The sequence below is a fragment of the Hemicordylus capensis genome, chromosome 5, assembly GCF_027244095.1.
Source record: "Hemicordylus capensis ecotype Gifberg chromosome 5, rHemCap1.1.pri, whole genome shotgun sequence".
NCBI classification, from domain to species: Eukaryota; Metazoa; Chordata; class Lepidosauria; order Squamata; family Cordylidae; genus Hemicordylus; species Hemicordylus capensis.
Window position 1 is genome coordinate 23,805,383 of NC_069661.1, and position 27,700 is coordinate 23,833,082.

General features: G+C 43.8%; 1 protein-coding gene across 4 annotated transcripts in view; it reads left to right on the forward strand.

The window, feature by feature from the left end:
* CCSER1 (coiled-coil serine rich protein 1) overlaps positions 1-27,700 on the forward strand; it is a 1,155,632-nt gene that overhangs the window by 300,490 nt on the left and 827,442 nt on the right. For all 4 annotated transcript variants that reach the window (XM_053252659.1, XM_053252661.1, XM_053252660.1 and 1 more), the window contains one exon: positions 26,297-26,417. In XM_053252659.1, the coding sequence (XP_053108634.1) occupies positions 26,297-26,417 (121 nt within the window). The remainder of the gene's footprint in view (positions 1-26,296; positions 26,418-27,700) is intronic.

Genomic DNA, 27,700 nt, shown 5'->3' on the forward strand with positions numbered 1-27,700 from the left:
TGCTGATTATTATGCAGCAGTATTAAAAAACAACAACACCATTCTCTGTTTGGTAGATTTGCTACCTTGAGTAATTGATTTATTTAATGCAGTTGTGAGGTTTGGCATTCATGTGATTTTACATGCATGTTTAATCATCTTTGAAGAAATGAAGTAACCCACGAATAGTATCAAGCTCATGAGATTTTCTTTCTGAAGCTTCGGGTTAAGTGTATCTAAATTATCTCAACCTACCATATGCATCATTTTTTTTATTAACTGTTGCAGATTACACTGGTAACAAGAAATATGCAGCAGCTAACAAATATACCAATACACTCTTTGCCTAGTATTATGCAGATATTAAAATTTTAGCTACTTAATGTGAAATACACAGACTGCAAAGAAAATTCAGTAAGAGACGAGTTTAGAGAATTTACCTAAGGCATGGCGCAAAGGTATAAAGTCAAATCCAAATCAAGTTAGAGAAAAGAAATGAAGGAAAACCTTATCCAATATCCGGCTGTTCCTAAGCAGACTTACCTGCATTGAGTCAATTCCCATAATGTACATGTAACACTACTGTTCCAAAACAATGTTTTGTCATGGGTGTTGAATTGGCACATGCTTTAGGAAACTTCCAGTTGGTTGCAGCTCTCCAAAGTGGGCCAGTGTATGTCCTCCTAGACTGAGTTGAGGTTTCCATCAAGGTAAGGATCCAGGAGTGCCATGAAGCTTGGACAACCCAAGAACCACGAGTCTGGACCTTTGTTAGCATCAAGCAGGATCACAGAAGCTGGGTATGGCACCATTAACAGAACATTGCTCCAGCAGCTTGTGGCTTGTAAGGCTGCTGCCCTGGTAGAGTGACTTGGCCCTGCCCCTTACTTAGCAAAGGATTTGTTTCTAGAACGGGTCTTGCTCAGTTTCGTAGTGGCTGGCTCTAGCAGTCCTGGTAGGTCTTCAGGGGAACCGCCAAGTCAGAGGCAGGGCTGTGTCCTTGGGTCATGTTTGAGGTGCTGACTTGGGCTCCTGGTTTGGTGTTCCCCCTCGTATCATGACAGTGGTCCCTCCACTGCAAACATGGAGGGCAGAAGTGGCAGCAGTGGCAACTGCTGCTCTTGCCACTGCCTTGTGATCAGCTGACCAACTGCCTGGGTGGCCTGGGCAGCTAGGAGCGACAGTGGCTGCTTGTTCACCTGCTGCCTGCTATTCCTTCCTCCCATAGCTGATAGCTGTAGCGGGTGAACAGGAAGTGAGAATGACAACGAGGTTATCACTGCCTGCCCTTTCTGCCTGTGGGGTGGACAGTGGGGAGGAGGAGAGGGGAAGGAGCCTCAGCCTGTGTCATCAGTGCCGTAGGGGGTTTACTGGATGGCTGCTTGTTAATGGCCCTTCCAAATCTGAGGTAAACACTGCCATAGTTACTTGTAGCAAATTTCCCCTCCTTTCTAACCAGCATCCATGTTAGTTATGGGTAAGGCTCATTAGGGCTCCCTTTAAGCCCAGGAATTAATTTCTAGTTTGAGTTTCAGGCCCTGATTTAGGGGAAATCCTGGGGGCCCTTCAAACATTACCCTAGCCACTTGAGAGCTGTTTTTCAGTTAAATAGCAGGTGCCAGTTGTGTTGTACCTGTTTATGGAACCCACACCTTCCCCTGCAAGGATGGGGGCGGGGGTGCATTCCCAAGTTTGACTCCTGATTTAAATGTGGTTAGCAGGGAGCAGGAGAGCTTGTGTTATCCCTGTTTTAAATGTGTCTCAGAACTCCACTTCTTTAAATACAGGGAGAAGGGCAGAGACCATGCCAGTAATGCTTTTTGGGGGGGGGGGGCTTCTTGCTATTTAAGGAGCTTATTATTTATATATTGTCCCATGTTGAATGTAAGAACATGTTCAGTCTGTGTAGCTGAATAACCTGAACACTGAATTTTCATAAGATTATGTGGCAAACGTTTACAAAATAACCTTCTTCTTCTTTTTTTTTTTTGGCTGTACAGGGCAATCTCCACAGGAAGGATGCTGATAATTCTGAGGTCCCCAGGTTGCTCAGTTATCAGAGTTCTTTGTGGAAAGCCAAGGCAATTAAACCCATTTAAGTGTTATAGTTCCCAGAGGGTCGGCTTCTTGCTCTCCTGCTAAATGGGAGTATGCTCTCCTGCTAAATGGGAGTATTTGCTCTCCTTCCCAAATGCTTCTAAAGCTCAGGGATGGCTAGGACAGCAGTGGTCACTCAGCAGACAGATCAGAGGAGAAAGAAATGAAGTGGTCACCTGGGATCCTGGTGTGCTTCATGGCCTGTGAGGAAGGCAGAGAGGAATTTCAAGGAATTCAACATTGCTGTAAAGAGTAAACCGTCGACCCTTGCAGTCATTTGTATTAGTCTACATGAATGACTGGAGGTACTATCTAACACCCACACAGACACACTGTCATGCCCCCAGCCAAGGACATTGGAGAGAAGTGGGGGGCAGGGGACTTACTAGGAAGTGGGGAGGCACCTGAGGAGGAGCAGGCTGGTGATTTCAATGGGGAGGTAGTTGAGACAGGCCAGGGTGAGTGTTTGGCACAGGAGGGGCCAACAGGGCCAGGTGATCTTTGGAGAGAAAGGTCAGGATCTGAGCCAGAGATTGAATGCTACTGTCTCCTCAAGATGCAGGAGGGAGATACGTCAACAGCAGGTGAAGGAATTACAGAGAAGTAGTTGACTGTCAAGAAGGCAGCAGGAATCGGATTGACTCTATGGCAGCTGGCAGGGGTGGAGTGTTGATTAAGTGCACTTGGCTGCTTACTATAAATTTGGCAGCCTGTGCCTTGAACAAACTGCTGGAAACAACCTGTCTAATCTGCTCGGAGCTTTTGTTGGAGAGCTTTGTGACTCTGGAGTTTGGGTTTCTGAAGTTTACTGGAAAGCCTGGGTTATCAGATATGTACTGGGTCTATGGTGCTTTCACTCCTCATTCCTGTATTCATGGTGAGACTGCTAAAACCTACCATTTATCAGTAAAGCTGAAACTTGAGCTACAATTCCAACTGGTTATTGTGTCATAAATCTCTGGTCACCTTCTTCAGTAGAGTGAGCTCGTGACACACACAAACAGTGTGTGTGTCACGAGCCAGTGGACGAGCCAGAGGAGCCAGCGTGGTGTCATGGTTAGAGTGCTGGACTAGGACCGGGGAGACCCAAGTTCGAATCCCCATTCAGCCATGATACTAGCTGGGTGACTCTGGGCCAGTCACTTCTCTCTCAGCCTAACCTACTTCACAGGGTTGTTGTGAAGAGAAACTTATGTTTGTAGTGCACCGCTCTGGGCTCCTTGGAGGAAGAGCGGGATATGAATATAAAAAATAAATAATAAATAAATAACATGCTTTCATGCATGCAAGAAGGCAGGGCCCTTTGCGTTTTAGGAGACACTCAACAAACTGCCCTCCATGGGCCCCCTCCTATGGGTCCTGAGAGAGTCTCTGCACCACCACATGAGGGGTATGGGTGCAAATATGGTCTTGGGGAGACTGCATTACTTTGGCCCTCCAACTGTTTTTGGACAACTCCCATCTCCCCTAGCCACCAGGCAGGGATGATGAGAGTTGTAGTATAATCTGCAGAAGGACCAAAGTTGTGCAGCTCCAGTCTTGGAGATCAGCAGCAGTGGGCTCTTGGCAGCTGCACAGCAGTGGTGACCTTTGACACGAGTCTAGCAGAGGGTTGAGAGATCTGGACATGGAGCTTGTAATTCTGTGAGCAGCAGAGATACTTGCTTCTTAAGGAACCTTGCCCGCTACACTAGTCAGCAGAGAGACTGTGGACAAACTGTGTCGTTTTCATCTCTGACATGCCTGGTAACTGAAGCACTTATTAATGCCAGAACAGTGGTTGCTTTGCAGGCATGTTCCTCTGTTGGATGTGGCAGAACCTTTTTTCTTCAAAAAGGGGGTGAGAACACAGATGCATTTGTGCTTTTCATGGGTGATGATTCTTCGTCTAAAAGGAATTCTAGAAGAAACTAGCATATCCGGCACAGAACATCTGTGTGCTAGGACTTTATTGCTCACTCACACGCTCACTCTTCCCTCTCTTGCTCACTCACGCATCCTCCCACCCCCACTTGCTCATTCACTCAGCCTTCCCCTCCTGCTTGCTCACCCATCCTGCCCCTCTTGCTCACTCCCCCAGCTTCCCCCACCTCGCTCAGCCTCCCCCTCCCACTCACTCACTCCTTCTCCCCCTCTCGCTTGGTCACTCAGCCTCCCTCCCCCACTCTACCACCTCCCCCCGCTCACTCAGCCTAACTCCTCCCCCACTCGCTCGCTCACTCAGCCTCCCTCTCTCCCTTTTGCTCACTCACTCAGCCTTCTCCCACCTCCCCCCCACACTCAGCCTCCCTCCTCCCCTTCAGTTGCTCACTCAGGAAGAGTCTCCTTGAGAGGAGGAAGGCCGAGCCATCTGGCCTGCACAGAGGGCCCTCAGTGCACTCTTCTGCCCTGGTTCGGCCGTCCTCCTCATGAGGAGACTCGGCGGGGCTGCAGGGCCACTGCTCAATGTCTTTCTTCCTCCACCTCGGCCCTTCCTCCTCCTCCTTGGTGGAAACAGCCGCCCCTCTGTCCACTGCTTAGGCCTACTCCGTGCTTTCTCTCTCACACACACAACTCTCGCGAGCTGAGCCACATACCTCCCAAGATGTTCTACATACGCCCTTAGACTTATATATATATAGATAGATGCCCATATGATGTTTTTATGAAACCTTGGGTGAAAATTAGATGATCATATGGAAATTTAGTTTGATGCTCATGTGGCTTGAATTTTGAAAACAAATGTCTGTTCACACAGGCAACCCAGCTACTGGCTGGAGAGGTCATGGCTCAGTGGGAGATCTCCTGCTTTATATGCTGAAGGTCCCTAGGTCCACTCCTTAACAACTTCAGTTAAAAGCATTTCAAGCAGTATGGAAGGGATGGACCACAGCTCCTAAGCTTGGAAATAGGCCCGGAAGGCAGGATAGACAATACTGAGCTTGGTGGATCAATACTCTGATCAGTATAAGGCAGCTTTCACACATTCTTTTCTCCCCCCCCCGCCCCCTCAGTATTATTTTCCAATCATCCTTGTGTGGGAGAGCTGTCATGAATCAAAGAGATCACACCAGGGTGTGCCGTGAGCTGCTGGGACCCCCACTGTATTTCTCTGTAACTGGGGAAGGATCGGGAGGGAATGAGGGAAGGAAAAATGTGGCTGCCATGCATATGCATTTAAGATCTGCAGTAGGGGTCCTTCTCAGGGTGCTCCTGCTATTGGATGGATGAGAATAAGGGAAAGGGCCTTTTTAGTGGTGATGCACCAACCATGGCATGTTTGGTTAGTTTTATCGATCTTTTTCATTTTTATCCTGCTTTTCTTCCAAGGAGCCCTGAGCGGTGTACATGGTTATGTTTATCCCCACGACAAGCCTGTGTGTGAGAGAGAAGTGACTGACCCAGAGCCACCCAGTGAGTTTCATGGCCGAGTGGGGATCTGAACTTTAGTCTCCCCAGTCTTAATCTAATACTCTAACCACTACACCATGCTGTGTCTACTGTAGATAGTGTCTTTTAGGCAGTGGGCTAAGGCTTTCTGTATGTCTTTAGACATTCACTGAGCTGCTGTTCTCTGTATTTCAGTGTGTCTCTACTACTCTGTTTGCACTGTTTTAGTCTGTTTAACTGTGCTTTTGTTTTTGCTTTTAAGCCGCTTTGGCATTTTTAAATTCAGAAGTGGGATATATATGTATATATTCTAAAGCATTAAATAGATAGAGGTATGTGAAGTGGCCGTAAGTTGTAGTTTGAGCATCTGCTTAGCTTTTGTTGATCAAAGGATTTATGGATATCTGGACACCAGGGGTTACTTGGCCAGCTGCAGGTAGCTTGTTTGGCCCAGTGTTGATAATGTTGTTTCTTAACATATGCTGCTACACTATTGTTTCTGGGATTGTAAGCAATCTCTAGGATGCACAATATGAATGCCTAATTGGGAAAGAGAGAGAAAAAAACCACAGGACACGTTCATCTATGACAATGGCTGTCATGGAACATGAAAAAGTATTCCTCTGGTGCTTAATTAAGCCTTGAGCTGTAGTAAGAAAAACAGCCAAACAATTAATTGATGATTAAAAATTAACTGTGTGTTCTTTGTATTGATTTATGTGCATAATTAATACTGCAGTATTTTAAGGCATACACTGTCCTTTGCATAAACGTCGTAATAGATGGTTGTTTTCTGCATGACATTACTTTAAAATCAGCATTAATATTTGTGGCACAGAACCATACAAATGACAGCCTGTAAATACAAGTTGCTATATCCTTCTTTTTATGTCTCTGTGTGCATCAAATATGATTTAATCCTTTGTGTTTAAACAGCTTGAAATGGGATGCTGCCATTCCCCTACCCCACCCCCAGATGTCATACTTTTTCATGGAGATAAATTATTGAACTTTGAAATGCAGTTTAGAATTTCCACAACAATAACAATATCCCTAAGAGACTAGGGTGTACGGTGAGTTGAACAAGTTAACACCAGCTAGAGGAGATGTGCTGGAGAGGCGATGGCTAGTGAGTTGATAGTAGATTATACCGCTTAAAATGAGATGTGGAAAGCTCTGGATATGGTATTTTGGGGGGGATGGGATAATCAATAGGCACAGAGATTGGTTTGAAAATCTCTTCTATTTTTAATTCCTCTGAATTCCCAGATTGGAGCTCATACACCATAAAGTATCTGATAAAAGTTAAAAAAATCGCCATAGCTGTATTGCTTGGTACTTGAAACTTTTATTGCATCTCAGTGCTATCCTGGATGAACTAGACATGTCTGTAAACAAACCAGCACTGTTCTGAGTATAAGTTCCAGAAATGCCTTGGATAAGTTCTCCATCTTAAGCAGGTGCTCCAGTCCTGTAGTATCAAGGCAGGAAGGTCTCATGAGCAGCCTTATCTGCTCGGGTCTAGAAGTACAGTTGTGTCTGACTTGAGGATAGATGATCTTGGGAGCACAGACTGAGTTGTCATATCACCAGCTGACATTTTAAGAACATAAGAACAGCCCTGCTGGATCAGGCCTATCTAGTCCAGCACCCTGTTTCACACAGTGGCCCACCAGATGGCTCTGGGGAGCCCACAGGCAGGAGTTGAGGGCATGCCCTCTCTCCTGCTGTTACTCCCCTGCAACTGGTACTCAGAGGCATCTTGCCTTTGAGGCTGGAGGTGGCCTGGCCTATAGCCCTCCAACTAGTAGCCGTTGATAGACCTCTCCTCCATGAAGTTATCCAAACCCCTCTTAAAGCCATCCAGGTTGTTGGCTGTCACCACATCTTTTGGCAGAGAATTCCACAAGTTGATTATGTATTGTGTGAAAAAGTACTTCTGTTTGCTGGTCCTAGATTTTCCGGCAACCAATTTCATGGGACGACCCCTGGTTCTAGTGTTATGTGAGAGGGAGAAGAATTTCTCTCTACCCACTTTCTCCACACCCTGCATGATTTTATAGACCTCTCACATCTCTCCCCACAGTCGTCTTTTTTCTAAACTAAAAGCCCCAGGTGTTGTAGCCTTGCCTCATAAGGGAGGTGCTCTAGGCCCCTGATCATCTTGGTTGCCCTCTTCTGTACCTTTTCCAGTTCTGCAATGTCTTTTTTAAGGTGTGGTGACCAGAATTGTACGCAGTCCTCCAGGTGTGGCCGCACCATCGTTTTGTATAAGGGCATTATAATATTAGCATTTTTATTTTCAATCCCCTTCCTAATGATCCCTAGCATGGAATTGGCCTTTTTCACAGCTGCTGCACACTGAGTCGACACTTTCAACGAGCTGTCCACCACGACCCCAAGATCCCTCTCCTGGTCAGTTACTGTCAGCTCAGATCCTATAGCATATACTTGAAGTTGGAGTTTTTCGTCCCAATGTGCATCGCTTTACACTTGTCAACACTGAACCGCATTTGCCATTTGGTTGCCCACTCCCCCAGTTTGGAGAGATCCTTTTGGAGCTCCTCACAATCTGTTTTAGATTTCACTACCAAAAAGAGTTTGGTATCATCTGCAAATCTGGCCACCTCGCTGCTTACCCCCATCTTCTAGATCATTTATGATCATTTCTATTCATGTTATTCATTGTAGTTTTTAAAAAAATACTGTAACTGTTTTTACTGATTTTGTGAGCAGATTCGAGCAGTAGTGTACTGGTGGGTTAAGGTATAAATATCTTAAGTGATTAATATACTTCTTTGTACCCAAGGAGTTTCAAGTATGTAGAAATCACGAGGTTATTTTTGGATAGCCTCATTATGCTTTCAGACTGATAAGCATGGGAGCACCCACGTTTATAGGAGAGAATGACAATGATTTTTGAATCTTCTTGCAAACTGTTGTGCTATACCAGAAAAACACATATAAAAGATTTCTCCATTAAACGTATCTTCTTTTCAAGTACTAAAGAATAATGTTGAGCATATCTGGTAGAAGTATTTTATATTTAGAATAATAATAATTGATGCAAAGAAAGAGCCAGAATATAGGCCGGACATTGTTCCAGCAGTCATGGGATAAGGGGACAAGTACATATGTGGATTGCTAATTGGTTGAAAGACAGGAAATAGAGGGTAGGTATACATGGAGAATGATCTAGAAGTAGGGGTAAGTAGGGAGGTGGCCAAATTTGTAGATGATACCAAATTCTTTCAGGTAGTTTAATCCCAAACGGATTGTGAGGTGCTCCAAAAGGCTCTCTCCAAACTGGGTGAGTGGGCAACAAAGTGGCAAATGCGGTTCAATGTTGGCAAGTGTAAATTGATGCACATTGGAATCAATTTGATCCTGGGGAGACATGGTAGAGGTCTATAAAATCATGCGGGGTGTGGAGAAAGTGGATAAAGAGAAATTCTTCTCCCTCTCACATAACACTAGAACCAGGGGTCATCCCATGAAATTGATTGCCAGGAGGTCTAGGACCAGCAAACAGAAGTACTTTTTCACACAACACATAATCCACTTGTGGAATTCTTTGCCAAAAGTTGTGGTGACAGCCAACAACCTGGATGGCTTTAAGAGGGGTTTGGATAACTTTATGAAGGAGAGGTCTATCAACAGCTACTAGTCGCAGGGCTATAGGCCACCTCCAGCCTCAAAGGCAGGATGCCTCTGAGTGCCAGTTGCAGGGGAGTAACAGCAGGAGAGAGGGTATGCCCTCAACTCCTGCCTGTAGGCTTCCAGTGGCATCTGGTGGGCCACTGGATGCTGGATTAGATGGGCCTTGGGCCTGATCCAACAGGGCTGTTCTTATGTTCTTCTGTTCCTTCCTGTTGGCCCTTATCGACATAAAGATAGAAAAATGAATATTGTACATATCTGTGTCACCTTTCTACTCATGGGGTAATTAATAAATAGCAATCTGGCTTAATTGACAAAAAAAGCCATCCCCAAGTGCCTAGTCCTTGTCTGCTGAAATTACTATTGATGTCAGTTTTAAACATGGCTTAAGCAATGGTGTGTTTGGCCCATAAGTTTTAATGAACTCCCTTTGTTTATACCAGATATGATCCTTGTAATGAATTGTGTCTCTCTTTAACAGCCATTCTTCTGATGCTTTAAAAAAGGTATTCTTGAAAGGAACGAGAATGTGAACATGAGTTCTCTGAAGTTGTGGCTGTGTGATTAAATAGGCTCCTCAGAATATGTGCAATATAGCTGAGCTTTTACCTTCCCACTTTTGAGTATTTAAAGCTGCATACCTACTGATGCATTAAAAATGAGGATGTTTTAGAACACGAGGCTCAAATAACCTTTGAGCTTCTGTCTCATTTATTTCGGGGAAGTTGAAGAACCATAGTTCCATTACAAAATCTATCCCTGACATCCCCAGTTAAGAGAATCTTTGCTAGCAAGTCTGGTGAAAGACTTGAATAGCTGTAACTTGCTGGGATAAACAGCACTGGATTAGATGGACCAATGCCAACTTTGTGTGTTAATATCACATGACCGTTAATGCAAAGCAGTTAACAGTTAATATGTTATTTGTAAAGCAAATTAGCATTCTGGGCACTGTAGGTTTTCCATTCACATTGCAAACCCAAGTGAAACAAGAGCCCCTTCATGCATCATGTGCTAATATGTCCTAGGACATATGGGACATATGTTACACTGTCCATTACAGTTGGACAATCATTGATACTAATTTAGCAATACTATTACCATACACGTGTACATTCATCCAAAGGAATGTCTATCACATGGTGAGTGTTCCTCCTCCACATATATTGCCCTAGACATATACTGTAGTCACATTACCTGAATTTTGAAAGTTTCTTCCCTGGAAATTGAAGCAGCATTCAAAACCGTAAACTATCTGTATTTGCCCAAATAGAAGACTTTAATGAATTTAAGATGTAAACCCAGCAGGGAGGCTGTTGTAAGAGGCCTGGTAGAAATAATAAATGCTTTTCTGAGGGAGGGCAGGATGCCTCCTTGTCTCAAAGAGGCAATCATTAGACCTCTTCTTAAGAAGCCTGCATTAGATCCCTCAGAATTGAGCAACTATAGGCCTGTTTCCAACCTCCCATGGCTGGGCAAGGTAATTGAGGTGGTGGTGGCCTCTCAGCTCCAGGCGTTCTTGCAGGAAACTGATTATCTAGATCCATTTTAAATTGGTTTTCGGGCGGGCTGTGGGGTGGAGACTGCCTTGGTCGGCCTGATGGATGATCTCCAATCGGGAATTGACAGAGGAAGTGTGACTCTGTTGGTCCTTTTGGAGCTCTCGGTGGCTTTCGATACTATAGACCATAGTATCCTTCTGGAATGTCTGAGGGTGTTGGGGGTGGGGGGCACTGTTTTACAGTGGTTCTGCTCCTACCTCTCAGACAGATTCCAGATGGTGTCAATTGGAGACTGTTGCTCTTCAAAATCTGAGCTTAAGTATGGTGTCCCTCAAGGTTCCATACTTTCTCCAATGCTCTTTAACATCTACATGAAACCGCTGGGAGAGATCATCTGGGGATTTGGAGTGGGGTGTTATCAGTATGCTGATGACACCCAAATCTACTTATCCATGTCAACTTCTTCAGGAGATGGCATAACTTCCCTAAATGCTTGCCTGGAAGCAGTAATGGGCTGGATGAGGGAGAATAAACTGAAGCTGAATCCAGATAAGATGGAGGTACTTATTGTGTGGGGTCAGAACTCTAGAGATGATTTTGATCTGCCTGTTCTAAATGGCGTCACACTTCCCCAAAAGGAAAAAGGAACAGGTTTGCAGTCTGGGAGTACTTCTGGATGCACACCTCTCCCTGGTTTCTCAGGTTTAGGCGGTGGCCAGGGGAGGTGGCCGGCTGATACTCCAGCTGCATCCATTTCTTGAGATGAACGACCTCAAAACAGTGGTACATATGTTGATAACCTCCAGACTTGACTTCTGCAATGCGCTTTATGTGGGGCTGCCTTTGTACATAGTCCGGAAGCTTCAGTTGGTACAGAGCACGGCGGCCAGGTTGGTCTCTGGGTCATCTTGGAGAGACCACATCACTCCTTTGTTGATAGAGTCACACTGGCTGCCAATAGGTTTCCGGGCAAAATACAAAGTGCTTGTCATAACTTATAAAGCCCTAAATGGCTTCGGCCCTGGGTATCTCAGAGAACGTCTTCTTCATTATGATCCCCACCACCCATTGAGGTCATCCGGAGAGGTCCGTCCCCGTGTGGCCACCAGCTTATCTGGCTTTCTTGGTTACTGCCCCAAGACTGTGGAATGCACTCTCTACTGAGATACGATCCTCCTCATCTTGGATAATTTTTGGAAAGCATTTGAAAACCCACCTCTTCACCCAAGCTTTTTCTGTTCTTTAAAATTTTAAGGTTTTAATTCATGGTTGATTTTAAATTGTTAAATTGTTCTAAGTTTTTGTGTATATTTTAACTTGTTTTATACTATTGTTAACTGCCCAGAGATGAAAGTTTGGGGTGGTGTACAAATGTAATAAATAAATAAATAAATAAATAAATAAATAAATAAATAAATAAATAAATAAATAAACCCACCCCGAGATTAAATACAAATTATACCTATTTACTCAAATGGAACAGGACTCTGAATTTAAGATGATCCCCCCAATTTCTAACATCAATGACCCCCCCCCCCCAACATTAAACATTAAGATGATCTGCCCAATTTCTATCATTTTGGATTCAGGTAAATACAGTACTCCATTTAGCAAGCTGAAATGTTTTACATGCTGGAAATAGAGTATATAACACTGGGAGGTGTTGACTTTTAATAACAACTAGCTTAACCCACGCAGAACATCTGCACACTAGTACTTGATTGCTCCCCTCACATCTGCCACAGCCCCCTTCACCTCAGCGATCTCTCCAACCTCCACCCACCTGAGCTGCACTCCTGCTCCTCCTCCTCCATCTGGTTACTTCCATCCTCCTCACCCCTCTTGGTCCATCCCTTTACTCCATCCCCCTCACCCGACTTGGTTGTGGCTGCAGTGTTGCTGGCATCTATTGGCCAAGTTGCAGCCCCCTATCCCCAGAGACCTCCCCACCCTCACCTGAGCCCTGCTCCTGCTCCTCCCCATAGGAGCAGCAGCAGTTGACCAGGCCCTTCCTCACTGCCGCCACCTCCATGGCCGCTCGTTCCCCTCAGGCCGCTGACAGGCCCAGGCTCATCCCTTGCCTGCCTGCTTCCCTCCACCAATGGCCCAAACAGCAGCAGTGGTTTACTCGGTAGCTCCAAACAACAGCAGTGGTTGACTGGGCCCTTCCTTGCTGCTGCTGACATGGCCGCTTGTTCCCCTCAGGCCGCTGACATGCTCGGTCCCATTCCTCACCCTTCCTTCTTTCTCGATTGCACTCCCTTCCTGAGTTAACAGATCTTGTTCATCTTGTTTCCTCATCTAATTCACACAATGGCAGCCTCCTTCTCCTGAAGAGGCTCTTTCCTCTCTCACGACCCCTCTCTTTGCAGACCCCTGCCCACTGTCCATATCTATCTATCTATCTATCTATCTATCTATCTATCTATCTATCTATCTATCTATCTTCCTCTCTGCTACAATCAAGAACATCTTCTGACCAGTAACAGTTGCATTCCAATAGACCTTAATCATCACAGGCTGCTCCTCCCTATCTGCATATGGAATCCCCACTGCCCAATCAGGTACTTTTGCTCACAAACTCCATGCTGCCATGCACAGGATTAACCATGGGTATGCCTTAGAGAATTAAATATATAGATAATGTGACCCCGAGGCTGTGGAACAACCTGTCTTTGGAACTGAGGAATTTCCCCTCTCTCTATGAATTTCAGAAGTTCACTAAAACCCTTTGTCTCGCCCTTGAGATGTTTCGTTGATCATAGTTTTGTAGATGTAGACACTTCATAGATATGTTTCCGGGTGAACTACAAAGCGCTGGTTATTACCTATAAAACCCTTAACGACTTGGGTCCAGGCTATTTGAGAGAGTACCTCCTTTGTCATAATCCCTGCCACCTGTTACGATCTTCTGGTGAGGTGCGGTTGCCACTGGCTCATTTGGTGGTGACCCAGGGCCTGGCTTTCTCCTTCTCTGTTTGTTTTGTGTTTGTTGTGGGGAAATTTGCAGTTGCCGAGTGGTTCGTGTTGTTTAGTTAACAGTTTTTTAAAAGATGTTTGGGACTATGAGGATGAATTTGTTTACAAAGGCCCCCACATATTTGATATATAAGGAGAAATACTGGTGAATGTGCTGGTTGGATAACTGTTGGAGAGGAGAGCTGGTCTTGCAGTAGCAAGCATGAATTGTCTCCTTTGCTAAGCAGGGTCCACCCTAGTTTGCATTGCCAGCAGTGTTCCCTCTAACAGGAATACTCATATGTTGTTGACTACAACTCCCACAATGCCTAACCAAAGGCCATTGCATCTGGGGATGCTGGGAGTAGTAGTGAACAACATCTGGGAATCCCTGTTAGAGTGAACACTGATGAGCACTGTCTGCTGTAAGATATTCCCCTTAGGGGATGGGGCCAGAGCTCAGTAGTAGAGCATCTGTTTCCTGCAGAAGGTTCCAGGTTCCCTCCCTGGCAGCATCTCTAGGTAGGGCTGGGGAAGATTCCTGTGTGGAACCTTGGAGAGCCAATGCCAGTCAGTGCAGACAATAGTGAGTTGGATGGACCAATGGTCTGACTCAGTGTAAGGCAGATTCTTATGTTTCTATTTGCTGCCTGCTGATAAAGTACCACAGGCCAGAGTACACCACCCCCAAAATCAGCAATTGAATATAAAGGGTTGTCTTTTGTTCAATAATATTTCAGCCCAAACTAAGCAAATGCCCAAAGATGTGGGGTGGAAATTTCCCCCATAATTATTTTGTCCATGGAAAAATTTTCCTTTCTAAAATTTCATTGGTTGACGTCCAGAATAGCATTGCACAAACAGAATCCTAAATTCCAGACCAACACTATGCAGTTTGAGTTGGGTAAGGAGCGATTTTCACCAATCTCCCCTTACCTATGAATCCCACTGGGTGTCACCAGAATAGGTTCCCGAGTGCTGCATGATGCTCAAGGGCATATTTTGAGTCCAGGCTGTTTAACTGCTTGGGTCCAGGCTATTTAAAAAAGCACCTTCTTTGTCATAAACGCTGCTGCCTGTTATGATCTTCTGGAGAAGTCTCGTTATGGTTGCCACCAGGTCGTTTGGTGGCGACCCCAGGACTGGGCTTGCTCTATGGCTGCCCCAGGGCTTTGGAATATGCTCCCTGCTGAAATAAGAGCATCTCCTTCTCTGTTTGTTTTCCGGAAGACCCTCAAGTCTCTCCTGTTCTTGCAGGCTTTTAATTAGAATTAATTTTAATAATTTGTTTTAATAACTGTTTTATGCTATTGTTTTTATTGTGTCATGTATTTTAATCTGTGTTGACTTTATAATATTTTAAATTTTGTACACCGTCTAGAGATGTACATATCAGGCGGTATAAAAATATGATTGATAAATAAATAAATTAAATAAATAAATTTAATGATGCAAATTGGAAGCAAAGGAAGATTGACTAAATCGCCCCCTCTCCCACTCAAGTAACAATGCAACACTAGTCTGGATTGTGCAATGCTAGTCCAGATGCCCAGCATTGTTCCATAAAATTCATTAGTAGCAGTGAGTGGTTGCTAATGCAACAGTAGGTAAACTTTGGCAATTTCAAAGTTGTAACTAATGTTTTTCAGATGACTATTCCTAGGATGTGTATGGGATGGTGTGTGATCCCTAATTGGCTGGGATCATTTGGAAAGAAGCAGTACTAGAATGAGGAGAAATGGCTTAGAAGCAGCAAGAGAAAGGGACACAATGGTACTGAACAGGATAGAAAAAGTGAATAGTCTCACATTTAAGGGGTTTGTTACAGAAATATTTCTAGCCCACTTTCTACCCGCTCAAAACAATATCAGTGCAGCCCTAGGTCCAATACATTTAACACTGATAGAATCTGGAATATGTTGCATCAACTTTAGAGATCTTTTGTTAATAAACTGCAGTTCCCTGGACAAATGTCAAGTATCAGTTTTTAGACATGTTCTTAAATTCCAATCAGGCAAGATGGTAATTGCACACAAGAGATTAAAGTAAATCATGTTCCTTTAAGTAGCGGTTTAGTGAACTAATTACTAGTATGTTACTAAATAAGTTCTAATAATGTGTGTGATCATGCGCTCCAAAATACAGTTAAATGCATTTCAATGAGAGAAGCTTAATTTAAGTGATTAGATTGCTAGTAAATTCAGATTGTATTTTACAAGCTCAGAAACATTCCTGGCTGCCACTGAAAATCCTGGCTCCCAGTCTGAGAGACTTCTGCAAAATTTAATAAGGGAGAAGCGACACACATCCCTTTTCCAGAGTTATGTTCCTGATGACACTCCAAAACCCTTCATCAATTGCAGGGGAGCAACAGCAGGAAAGGAGACGTGCTTTGCGACTCCTGAGGAAGTAGTCAAACTGTTCAGATTGTGCGCCCTACAACCAGTTCCCTTGGCCCTTACCCGGCATGGCTTATCTCATCTGTTAATCATATTATCAGAGAGGGTCTGATAAATATTATAAATGCTTCTCTGAGAGAGGGCAGGATGCCTCCTTGTCTTAAGGAGGCTATTATTAGACCACATTTGAAGAATGCTACACTGATCCCTCCAAGTTAGCTAATTACAGACCTGTTTCTAACCTTCCATGGTTGGGCAAGGTGATTGAACGGGTGGTAGATAGACCCCATGTGGGGTCTATCATGTGGGCTATGTGGTTGAGATTTCTTTCATGTGGGTTATGGGGTTGAGATTGCCTTGGTCGGCCTGACGAATGATCTCCAACTGGCTATCAACAGAGGGAGTGTGACTCTGCTGATCCTTCTGGATCTCTATGTGGCTTTCGATCAGTGGTCCCTCTAATTTTTGTCATCTGTGTGGAATGAATTTTGTTCTGGGTGGTAGTATCAAGGCAGGGTGTGCGCACCTGCATTCAGAGTGGGGCCTTCCTAATTCAACCTGAGTGGCATCTAAAATTAACTTAGCAGACATAAAAAAACTTGTGAGTACGCGCATGTGCACATGCCATAAGAACAGCCCTGCTGGATCAGGCCCAAGGCCCATCTAATCCAGCATCCTGTTTCACACAGTGGCCCACCAGATGCTGCTGGAAGCCTACAGGCAGGAGTTGAGGGCATGCCCTCTCTCCTGCTGTTATTCCCCTGCAAGTGGTACTCTAGAGGCATCCTGCCTTTGGGCTGGAGGTGGCCGATAGCCCTCCGACTAGTAGCCGTTAATAGAACTCTCTTCCATGAAGTTATCCAAACCCCTCTTAAAGCCATCCAGGTTGTTGGCTGTCACCACATCTTTTGGCAGAGAATTCCACAAGTTGATTATGCATTGTGTGAAAAAGTACCTCCGTTTACTGGTCCTAAATTTCCTGGCAATTTTATTTATTTATTTATTTATTTATTTATCTATCTATCTATCTATCTATCTATTTATTTATTTATTTATTTATTTATTACTACTACTACTACTACTACTAATAATAATAATTCATTTTCTATACCGCCCTTCCAAAAATGGCTCAGGGCGGTTTACATAGATAAATGATTAATAAATAAGATGGATCTCTGTCCCCAAAGGGCTCACGATCTAAAAAGCAACATCAGATAGACACCAGCAAAAGTCACCGGATGCACTGTGACTGTTCAATCAATTTCATGGGATGACTCCTGGTTCTAGTGTTATGGGAGAGGGAGAAGAATTTTTCTCTATCCCCTTTCTACACACCATGCATGATTTTATAGACTTCTCATGTCTCCCCGCAGTAGTCTTTTTTCAAACTAAATAGCCCCAGGTGTTGTAGCCTTGCCTCATAAGAAAGGTGTTCTAGAGGGAACAGTGCTTTCGATACCATCAACCATCCGAAACTACAATTGGTACAGAATGCGGCAGTCAGATTAGTCTCTGGGACAACACAAAGGGACCATATCATACCAGTTTTGAAAGAACTGCACTGGCTGCCGATATGTTTCCTGGTGAATACAAAGTGCTGCTTATCACCGATAAAGCCTTTAATGGCTTGGGTCCAGGCCGTTTAAGAGAGCGCCTCCTTTGTCATGAATCCTGCCGCCTGTTACAATTCTCTGGATAGATCAGGTCATGGTTGCCACCAGCTTGTCTGGAGATGACTCAGGACTGGGCTTTCTCTGTGGCTGCCCCAGGGCTTTGGAATATGTTCTCTGCTGAAATAAGAGCATCTTTCAGGAAGACCCTCAAAACTCTCCTATTCTCGCAAGCTTTTTATTAGAATTTTTAAAATTCAAATTTATTTTAATCACTTTTATACTGTTTTAAAATTTTATTGTATTATTGTGTTTCATGTATATTAGTATGTGATTTTTTTAATATCTTAAATTTTTTACACTTCCTAGAGATGTACATATCAAGCGATATAAAATATGATAAATAAATACCTTCACCTCCTGCTTTTGGGCTTCCCAGAGGCATCTGGTGGATTACTGTGGAAAACAGGATGCTGGACTGCATAGAACTTCCACACTTCAGCATTTTTAACCATGCCTTAGCTCAGAAGTTCCCAACCTGTGCTACTCCAGTTGTCACTGAACTACAACTCCCATCATCACCCTCTACAGATTATTGTGGCTGGGGATGATGGGAGTCATAGTTCAGCAACATCTGGTGTACCACTAATTAGGAGCTCCTGCTTAGCTTATTTTGCAGTGCAGTATCTCCTGCTGTTATAGAGACTTAAAAAAACCATTTATATCAATCAAGTTATGTTTGACTATATACTTCTGCAAAATTTAAGCATTCTGTGCATTGTGGAAGTACATCATCAATTTTGATATTCCTATCAGTAAAGCCTTGGCATCTTTACATACCTAACCTTCCACATAATAAGAGAGAAATCTTACCTTGGATAAGCCACAGAAGCACAATATTCCAAGGTTTTGGTGTTTGTTTTTATAAAAGGGCTCAGAGTGGTTTGCACAGTACAGAAATCCAGATAGACATCTTGCTTCCATTGTCAGTGTATGCGGCCAGTGGGATATGTGCAAAAAAAACCACACCAAAGTTGCTTTAGATCCGCAGCCTAGGTGTGAGCACAGGGGATTTCCTTGCTTTCTCTGGGCCAGAATGAGAGCAGAGAAGTCTCCTTCACTGATGCCCACCCATGGGCAGGATTACAAGGCAGGGGACTGGCTCTCCACCTTGAAAGGCTGTCCAAACCTGGGCACCAGCAAAGGAGATTTCTCTCTGTGAACCAGAAGGAGGGTGAGGGAATCTGTCTCACTAATGGCCAGGCTCCAGTGGACTGAGTTGCAACGACAACTTTGAGAACTTTTATCCTGAAAAGTAGTATGTACACGTTCGCACCAGAAGTGGCTCCTATGGGGAGGGCAGTAAACAAGCCACAGGTGCAGCTCATTCCCAGTCTCCTCTGGCTGCTCTGAATGCCTTGCTCTCCCTAATTTCCCCTGCTGCTGTGTTAAACCCAGTTCCATGGGCCGGTTATTTGTCCAGTTTCCCAGTCAGGTGAATAACCAGCCTGCATGTCTACGGTTAATGCAGCAGTGAGCAAAATGAGGAAGAGCAACCACTTGGTTCTGTGGTCACCAGGAGTCGACACCGACTTGACGGCACAACTATATCTTTACCTTAAGAGAGCCAGTGTGGTGTAGTGGCTAGAGTGCTGGACTAGGACCGGAGAGACCCAAGTTCAAATCCCCATTCAGCCATAAAACTAGCTGGGTGACTCTGGGCCAGTCACTTCTCTCTCAGACTAACCTACTTCACAGGGTTGTTGTGAGGAGATGTAGTACACCGCTCTGGGCTCCTTGGAGGAAGAGCGGGATATACAATGTAATAAATAAAATAAAAATTAATAAGATGGCCAGGGTGGGAAGAAGAGAGCGGGAACAACAATAACAAATATTTATATACCGCTTTTCAGCAAAAGTCCCCAAAGTGGTTTACACAGAGAAATAATAAATAAACAAGATGGATCCCGGTCCCCAAAGGGCTCACAGTCTTAAAAGAAACATAAGATAGACACCAGCAACAGTCAGTGGAGATACTGTGCTGGGGGTGGATAGGGCCATTTACTCTCCCCCTCCTAAATAAAGAGAACCACCGCATTAAAAAGGTGCCACCAAGCTCTTTGCCCAGTTAGCAGGGGTTAGCAGGGGAACAAGTTGCACTTGTGGCTCATTAACAGACCCCCTACCCTGCTGCTCCTGGTGGCACCCTTTTTAAAAAAATTTGATTTATTTACTACCCTCCCAAAAATGTCTCAGGGCATTTTACATCCATATTGTGAATGAATGGAATTTATTTAAGAGCTGTTTGACAGTGGAACTGTCTGCCTCATGCCCTGGTAGATGCTCCTTCTCTAGAGATTTTCGGACATAAGTTGGACAACCATCCATCAGGGATGCTATAGCAGTTTCCTGCACTTGAGCAGGGGGTGGACTAAAGGATCTCTAAGGTCCTTTCCAGTGAACATTCTATGATTCTTTAAGAGGAGAGCACATTCCTCGCTCTTTGAAACCTCTCAGTTACCACAAAACTAGTCAATGGCTGTAGGAAAACTGCCTGGACACTAGATGTCATTGTTTCCTTTTTTAGAGTCAGGAAGATGAAGCAGCTCCTTAAGGCATTTTCCTAAGAACTGGATGCAGACCTTTACCTCTAATATAGAAAGGTTACAACAGCAGTGGCTTTCACAGTGATATAACATGTTCTCCCACCCAACCACTGAAGTTTTACTGAAGGCATGTGTTTGCTGTATTCACATATGTTCAGAGTATACTTACTCTAGTGCAAATATGGTGATCAGTTTGCACAATGTACACATCCAATGCATAGTAGAATCTCATGATCCGTATTATGCCATGGATTAGTTGCCTGCTTGATATGCAGCTGACCTATAAAATATGCACTGGAGACAGTTGTGTGATTACATATAGTTATCCTGTAACCCAGCCAGGGGCTCTGCTGAAGCAGGGGTCTGGGAGGGGCACAGACCTGTGAAAGTTCCAAGGGAAAGGGGGTCAAGACCTTGTCTAGCTCTGACTAGAAACCCACAAGAGCTGGGTTTAGCAGTGTAGTGGGGATATTGCTCTAGTTGCTGCTGGTAGTGGATTGGTTTTTAGGGCTGTTCCCCACTCAGAGTGAATTGGGCCTGCCCAAGAAGGCTCTGTTGCTTAAAGGGGTCCTGGCTGACTTTCTGTATGCTGGCTCCAGTGGCACTGGGAGACTGACAGATCCTTGGGGCACTCCTTGAGGCACTCCGAGGTGAAGGTAAGGCTGTGTCCTCAGATAGTGCTGGAGGTAGTGGCTCTGGTTCTCCTGGCGTGGCAGTCCTGGAGGTGTGGGGTCACTTGGAATTTGGGTCATAGGGTCCTCCCACCTCATTCTCTGTTCCCCTCATCCACCAATGAGGAGTGGTTCCTGGATCTGAGGTCATGAAAGTTGGTTTTGTTTTCCCCATCCTCTTTCACCATTTCTTTTGGCTCGTTCCTACAAACTCCTAGTCCCGTCCTGTCCCCCCACCCTCCCAACCATGATGTATGCAACAGCATGGGGAAAATTCATTTTGAATTGCTTAGATGGGGACAACTACAACTACTTCTGTGCCTAAGTTACCTTGAATAGCACTACACAAGCAGAGAATCTACTTCTTGATTATGTGAACTGGCCATTTCTCTTCATATTAGAAGGACACTTCATTGTGAGCCTGAGATAAAACCACAGTGTAAGCAATTTAATCTTGTAAGCATTAGCCACAGTTGCAGGAATATCCTGAGGAACACCCCAGAATTAGGAACATTCCCCAGAGCTAATGAAGGACAGAGGAATAGCTTGAAAACTGTGATATCCCTGACAATGAGGTACTGATACAGACACTCATTATGAAATACATGTTTTTCATTGGCAGTGTTAATAGTTTCTTTGAGAAATAAATTACTGCTTTTATTTGGGTGATCTTGGTTTTGACCTTAAATGAAATGTGTGGGATCCTCTTATTTGCAAATGGATGTCATGCCATAGAATAATGACACCACCCGCAATTTGGCAGCATTAGCTTGATATTTTCAGCTTTCATCTGTAATTCTGCATAGAAACCTATAACTTGCTTGCAAATATGTTTTGTTTTTTTAAAAGTAATGAGTAGGTCACAAAACAAGCAGCAAACAACGATGCTGGAAACATTAAATTGTGACATCTTCTCTCATGATAATAGCTCAATGCAAAGTAATCAAGGTTTTCTTTCTCCTGGGCTGCCAAAGCAGAAGCTTGAGCATCACATTATCTCAGCATCGACAAACCCTCTTAATAATATATTGCATGCTAAACTCCATTACTTAATAATGAGATTCTTGATGGTTTAATGTGAAGTCATTCTACTGTACTGGCGTCCGGTGCTGAAGCGGGAAAGCCCTATCAGTTGTATGTACCATTTTGGCTCCTCCACTTCCAGAACAGTCTCCATCCACAACTTATCCAACTGACAATGTTTAAAGGAGAGGAGACAGATAATTGGATCAGATGTCAAGTGGAACCATGGCTAAATCTTAGTTCTGTACAGTTTTCCGTAGTCTCAGGAGCATATGCTACCTCTCCCCCTGCCCATGGAAGCCTTAGAAGAATTCTGCATCCATCTGAGGATAAAAGTAAACAAATCAAGATTGTTCATGATGCCCAAACCCACCAAGCTTGGTTTATTTTAACCATCTTTCTTGAAATAAAATCTCCTGGTTGTATCTGTCTAAATCCTACTTTGAATTTTGGGTTCAGATATCGTTTTATTGTGAGAAAGTTGTTTTTAAACCAAGGTTGGTTGTAACAGCCTATCTTGGTTGCTTTTTAACCACAACTGGAATTAGAATTGTTCTGAGAGATGCACAGGTGGGGGAGGGGAGAGTGCATCTCCCCAAGGCATGCGGATGACAGCTATGAAGAGTAACATGACACCCTCCCACCCCACTTCACTCTCCTCTTCTCTAGGCTAAAAATGCCATAGTTCATCTAACTAGGGCATTGATTCTCAAACTTGGGTCCTCAGGTGTTATTGGACTTCAACTCCCATAATCCCCAACCAAAGGCCACTGAGGCTGGGGATTATGGGAGTTGAAGTCCAATAACACCTGAGGACCCAAGTTTGAGAATCCCTGAACTAGGGCTTGCTTTCTAGAGCACTTACCATCTTCCTTCCTACCTTTTAACCTATTCCATTTTGTCTATATCCACTTTAAGGTGCAATGCCCAGAACTGGACAGTTTTCCAGGTCTATCTATTACATTATGTTTGAACTATTATCATGTTGAAACTAAACTAAGGTGAGATTTGAAAGGAATCTATGCTGATCCCTTTTAAAAGACAGAATTAACATAAAATGCAAAATACTCCTTAAACAAAGAAAAATGGTAATAAGGGAACAGCGTACACATACGGTGTATATTTACTCACACACACACTCTCTCTCTCTCTCTCTCTCTAGAATATAGGGCAGTTCACATGATGAATAACTTGGGAGCTGTGCGTGCTCGAGATTTACCCAGTTTTGGGGAGCTGGGCACATTTCCAATATTTTGCTGTTCTGTGAGGGGGAAAATGCAAGAGGCACTGGCATATATAGTTTGCCACGCAACCGCTGCATCTAAGAGCTTTTCCTTCTACCTCATTCAGCAGCTGGGTACAGCCGCCAGTGGCGGGGGGCGGGGATGGTGGCTTCATATGCAGCTGTTGCTTAGCAGATGGTCTCTGCTGACACCTCCTACCTTGTTTTCCCTTGCAGGCAATCAAAAATCAGGAGTGCACATAACTCCTGGAACTGGTAGGACCCTTGTCCTACCCATTTATTTATTGTGTTAACTGCCTTTACGTGTAAGATCAGTGGTTTGGATTGTTCCCAGCACAGTACCTCTGGTGACTGTTGCTGGTGTATATCTTATGTTTCTTTTTAGATTCTGAGCCTTTTGGGCACAGGGATCGTTGTAAACTGCTTTGGAAACTCTTGTTGAAAAGTTGTATATAAATATTTGTTGTAATCTGAGTAGTTCTCAAAATGATTAGGCCAATGACACTGATTTATGAATTTTGTAACATTCCACTAGAGGTTTGAGTTCCTTGGTTGTGAAAGAAGTCTTCAGAAAACATGGTGATAGATATATATGCTAGTGAGTGTGGCAATGTTAAAAACAACAACCAAAAAACCCAAATTAAATATGTGATTAAAATTTGGGGGAATAAGGTTATCAGGACATGCAGAGCAGTATGGAAGAGAATATTGCAGATTACACATCTCCTAATTTATTTAAGGTTGAGTATGTTTGCACACAAATATAGGTGTGAGAAGCTCCATTTCCCCCCTTGATTTTGCCGCATTGACTACACCATACTGCTGTTCTTGGTATTGTTAAATTCCAAGGACTCCATGACTCCTCACGTATTTTATCTCTACTGATTAGGTAACTCGACATTAACCTTCTCTGTTGGCATCCTTTCTGGATTCTTGCAAACCAGATCTAGCCACATCCTTTGTGAGTATTGTGAAAGAGGCTGAAAACAGACAATGTTTGATAGGATATAAATCATTTGCTAGTAATGGTCCTATTACAGTAATTACAATTTTGTCACTGTGGCTCTGCAGTGTTGAAAGAACCTGTCCTGTGGCTTAATTGCAGATTTATGGCAACTAACCCCTTTGGGGACCATTGTGGTCTGTAATCACATTCTCATAAGTAATGGTTTAAAGAACAGAAGTTCTGTAGCAATTGTTGTGAGGTTGATAAGCTTCATCTGTTTTATTTCCTTCTATTGTGAGGCAAAAAAACCCTAAAGTAAACCCAGGGTTTAGTTAAACATGCCATGTTCTGTAGGTATGTCTTTGTACACGTTTAGCCTATTATATTTAGCCCTCTCAGGGCTACTTCAGCAGCTTACAATTTGTTTAAAATCATACAAATAAATGCTAATAATCAGCCATTAAAACCATCATTGTGCAATGTCCAAAGCAGGCCTGCTCAACTTTGGCCTTCCTGCAGATGTTGGCCTACAACTCCCATAATCCCTGGCTATTGGCCACTGTGACTAGTAATTATGGGAGTTGTAGTCAAAAAACAGTTGGGAGTTGTAGTCCAAAAACAGTTGTAGTCCAAAAACAAGTTGAGCAGGCCTGGTCTAAAGCAACACGAGAGCTGAAAATCAGATCTTATGTAAAGCTGATTGATTTGCACACCATCTCTAATTGGAGTTTAGCTGGACAGTCTGCAACCTATGATGATACAATATACAATAAAAACATTTTAAAAAACAGTTCAACATAACAATTTAAAAATGGAATAAAAGCAGCAAAGTATTATAACCCATTAGATGTTAAAAAAACCTGGCAAAATAAAAAGGTCTCTCCCTGGTACCTAAAAGACGGTAGCATACTCACAGGGAAGAGTTCCACAGAACACATACTCACAGGTAAGAGTTCCACAGTGCCATAGCTGAAAAAACTCTTTTCTCCTGTGGCTGCCCATCTTAACTTCAGATGGATGAGATTCCTGGAGAAAGGCCTCTGGTGACAAACTCTGTGAATGGATAGACTAGGAAGCTGCAGAAGTTAGATAGGGAATCAGCTAAATTCTCATTCCTAAGGAGAGAGTTCCAAAGAGGTTCCAGCCAAGAGAAGGCCAGAGAGCTTGCTGCATGTGTCTGTACCTCTATGACTATGGAACCACCATTGTGGCATTCTCTCAAAATCTAAAAGCACAAGGAGGGGAGCCATTTCTTCAGGTATCTTGATTTCAAATTGTTTAGGGATTTGGAAATTAAAACCAGCTCTTTGGATTGTGTTTGGAAACAAGAGGTGGAGATATACTGGTGTGATTGTGGCAAACTGTATGTGCTAGATAACGTGTGGAGCCATAATTTGTGAGTTTGGAAGTGAGGATTTAAAAAGCAGTTATTTAGAAAATATTTGTCTTTGAACCTAGTGCTGCAAGAAGTGTTAGGTAGAACATGGAGGTCAAAGGCTTTTGTTAATGAGGGGGAAAAGTCATATATGACAACATGAAAAGCTTCACAAATACTATTCCTGTACCAGTCTCACCCTGGGGGAGGTGACTCTGTGGGCAAAAGTTATAGACAGGTACACGATAAGTAAGCAGTAATTCAATTATCCTGGCAGGGTTGCTAATTATTGTAGTTTGTGATGGTTTTTATGATGTTGGATACCTGGCCACTGGGAACTGTATAGAGTCTACTATCTCATTTCAGAGTCGCTCAACAGCTGTCAGGTTGTTAATGACTTTTGTGTATTTTTATGATGGTAATGCTAAGCCCTTCACTCGCAAGTCAACCTCTTAAACTTAGGGAAATTTTCCTTATTGGTGGTTCCCGCTTTTTTAAAAAAAGTTTTATCTTTCTCTCTCTTGTGATGGTTCATTTTCTGAGAAGTTGTAGCCATTTTGGACTTACTGAAAAAGAAGGAATACAAGAAAATGTTAAAAGAACTCTTCAACAATTAAAGCAAAATTGATAAGGACTGATCAAGTGTGTCTCACACATATACATACTTACAGACACAGATTTATGAATTAATAAGGCACTTGTGGATGCCATGTTTAATGTCCATAAATACATTCAATTTATAAGAATAAGATGTGGTAATAAAACTGAGCACTGGAGGAAATACGGTATGTAAAAGTATCAGCTGTTAAAATCCTGTCTAGAAAAAAATAAATAAAACATGCATTGTGGTTTTTGCAGTTTGCCGAGAAGATTCACACCAGTCCATAGTCTCATGTGCTGCAGTTCTCCTTACTCCTATTGAGGCAGCTGTTGAAGGGAAGAAAAAGGAACAGCCAAAAATGCCTGAAGTGGCCAAACAGTGAGTTACCCTTGTTATGTTCTTTTTCTTGTGCAATTATGTAATGCAAAGAAGCTATGCTTTTTATTTTGTAGCTTCTGCACCTGAAAGCTGGGCCGGATTATTCAGGCAACTTGCTTTAACAAGTGGTTGTGTACACAATCTGGTGTGTACATGACCTTCTTGATAAGTGATCATCTGCATCCACTCCAAGATGGACTCATCTATATTTTCACAGATTAGACAGCATGTCCAAATGTTGCAGCGGTCCTCTTTAAATGATGCTGCCAAGCTTTATTTTGATAGTTTGGAAGCCAAATTTGGCAGTTTTGTCATGTCCTCCTGCAATGTGAGAAAAGCATGACAAGGTAGAAAATTCTTGCCCAATCTGATTTTAACCCAAGCTGCAAAGAAGCCTATGGCCTGGCTGCTCTCCTCCTACCCTATTCCTGCTTCCAAGCCTGTCTTCCCCCTCTTAACTTTCTTGTGGACCATGAAGACATGAGGAAGTCCTGCGTTTGTGGTCCTAGCTGGTCGTACAGCCACTCACCAGCTGTTTGTAGAACCTAGTCACCCATCCTGTCTCCTTTTGCTGGGCTGCAACACAGTCTAATGATGCCTCCACATGGCATCTTTTCTTGCTGCCCCATCCCAGCAAGAACCGGTGCTGTGGTGACATCATTAGACTGTCACGCCTTCGGTCTCAGATAGCGAGGAGGAAGGGGAAGCTGACAGCCTTTCAGCCAATCCAGGGGTGCCTGAGGGGCAGAGCCCAGCTGTCAGTTCCCAAGAGATGGCTGAGGAGGGTCCGGTTGGTGTTTCAGAGCAGGCACAGCAGTCTGGGGCAGCAGAGACAGCGATGGACAGACTAGAGGATGAGCTGTGCAGGCAGCCCCCACTGACTCCACAGCAACGGCGTGTCACAAGACGAAGAGCACAGCTGGAAACTATCAGGAGTAGTAAATGCCTCTTGCAGAGGGCTGATAAGCCTTGAATCCCTGCCAGCTGAGAGTTATCAGCTTGGACTATAAAGCATGTCAACAGCTTTCTGTTAGCTGCTGGAAGACAACATTTGTCAACCCTCGTGTCGACAGCTTTCAGCCCAAGCCTGATATAGAGAACTATTGCGAGCCGTGTTTCGTTTCTGCAGCCCAGTTTGTATTGTGGACTATCTTCCTGGACTTCCTTTCTGGGTGGTCAGATTGCTGACATAGACTGTGTTGTAGCCCAGCAAAAGGGAGGCAGGTTGGCAATGAGTGGAAAGCACCTAAGGGGCCATGAAGGCAGGAGATCCCCATGCTCAC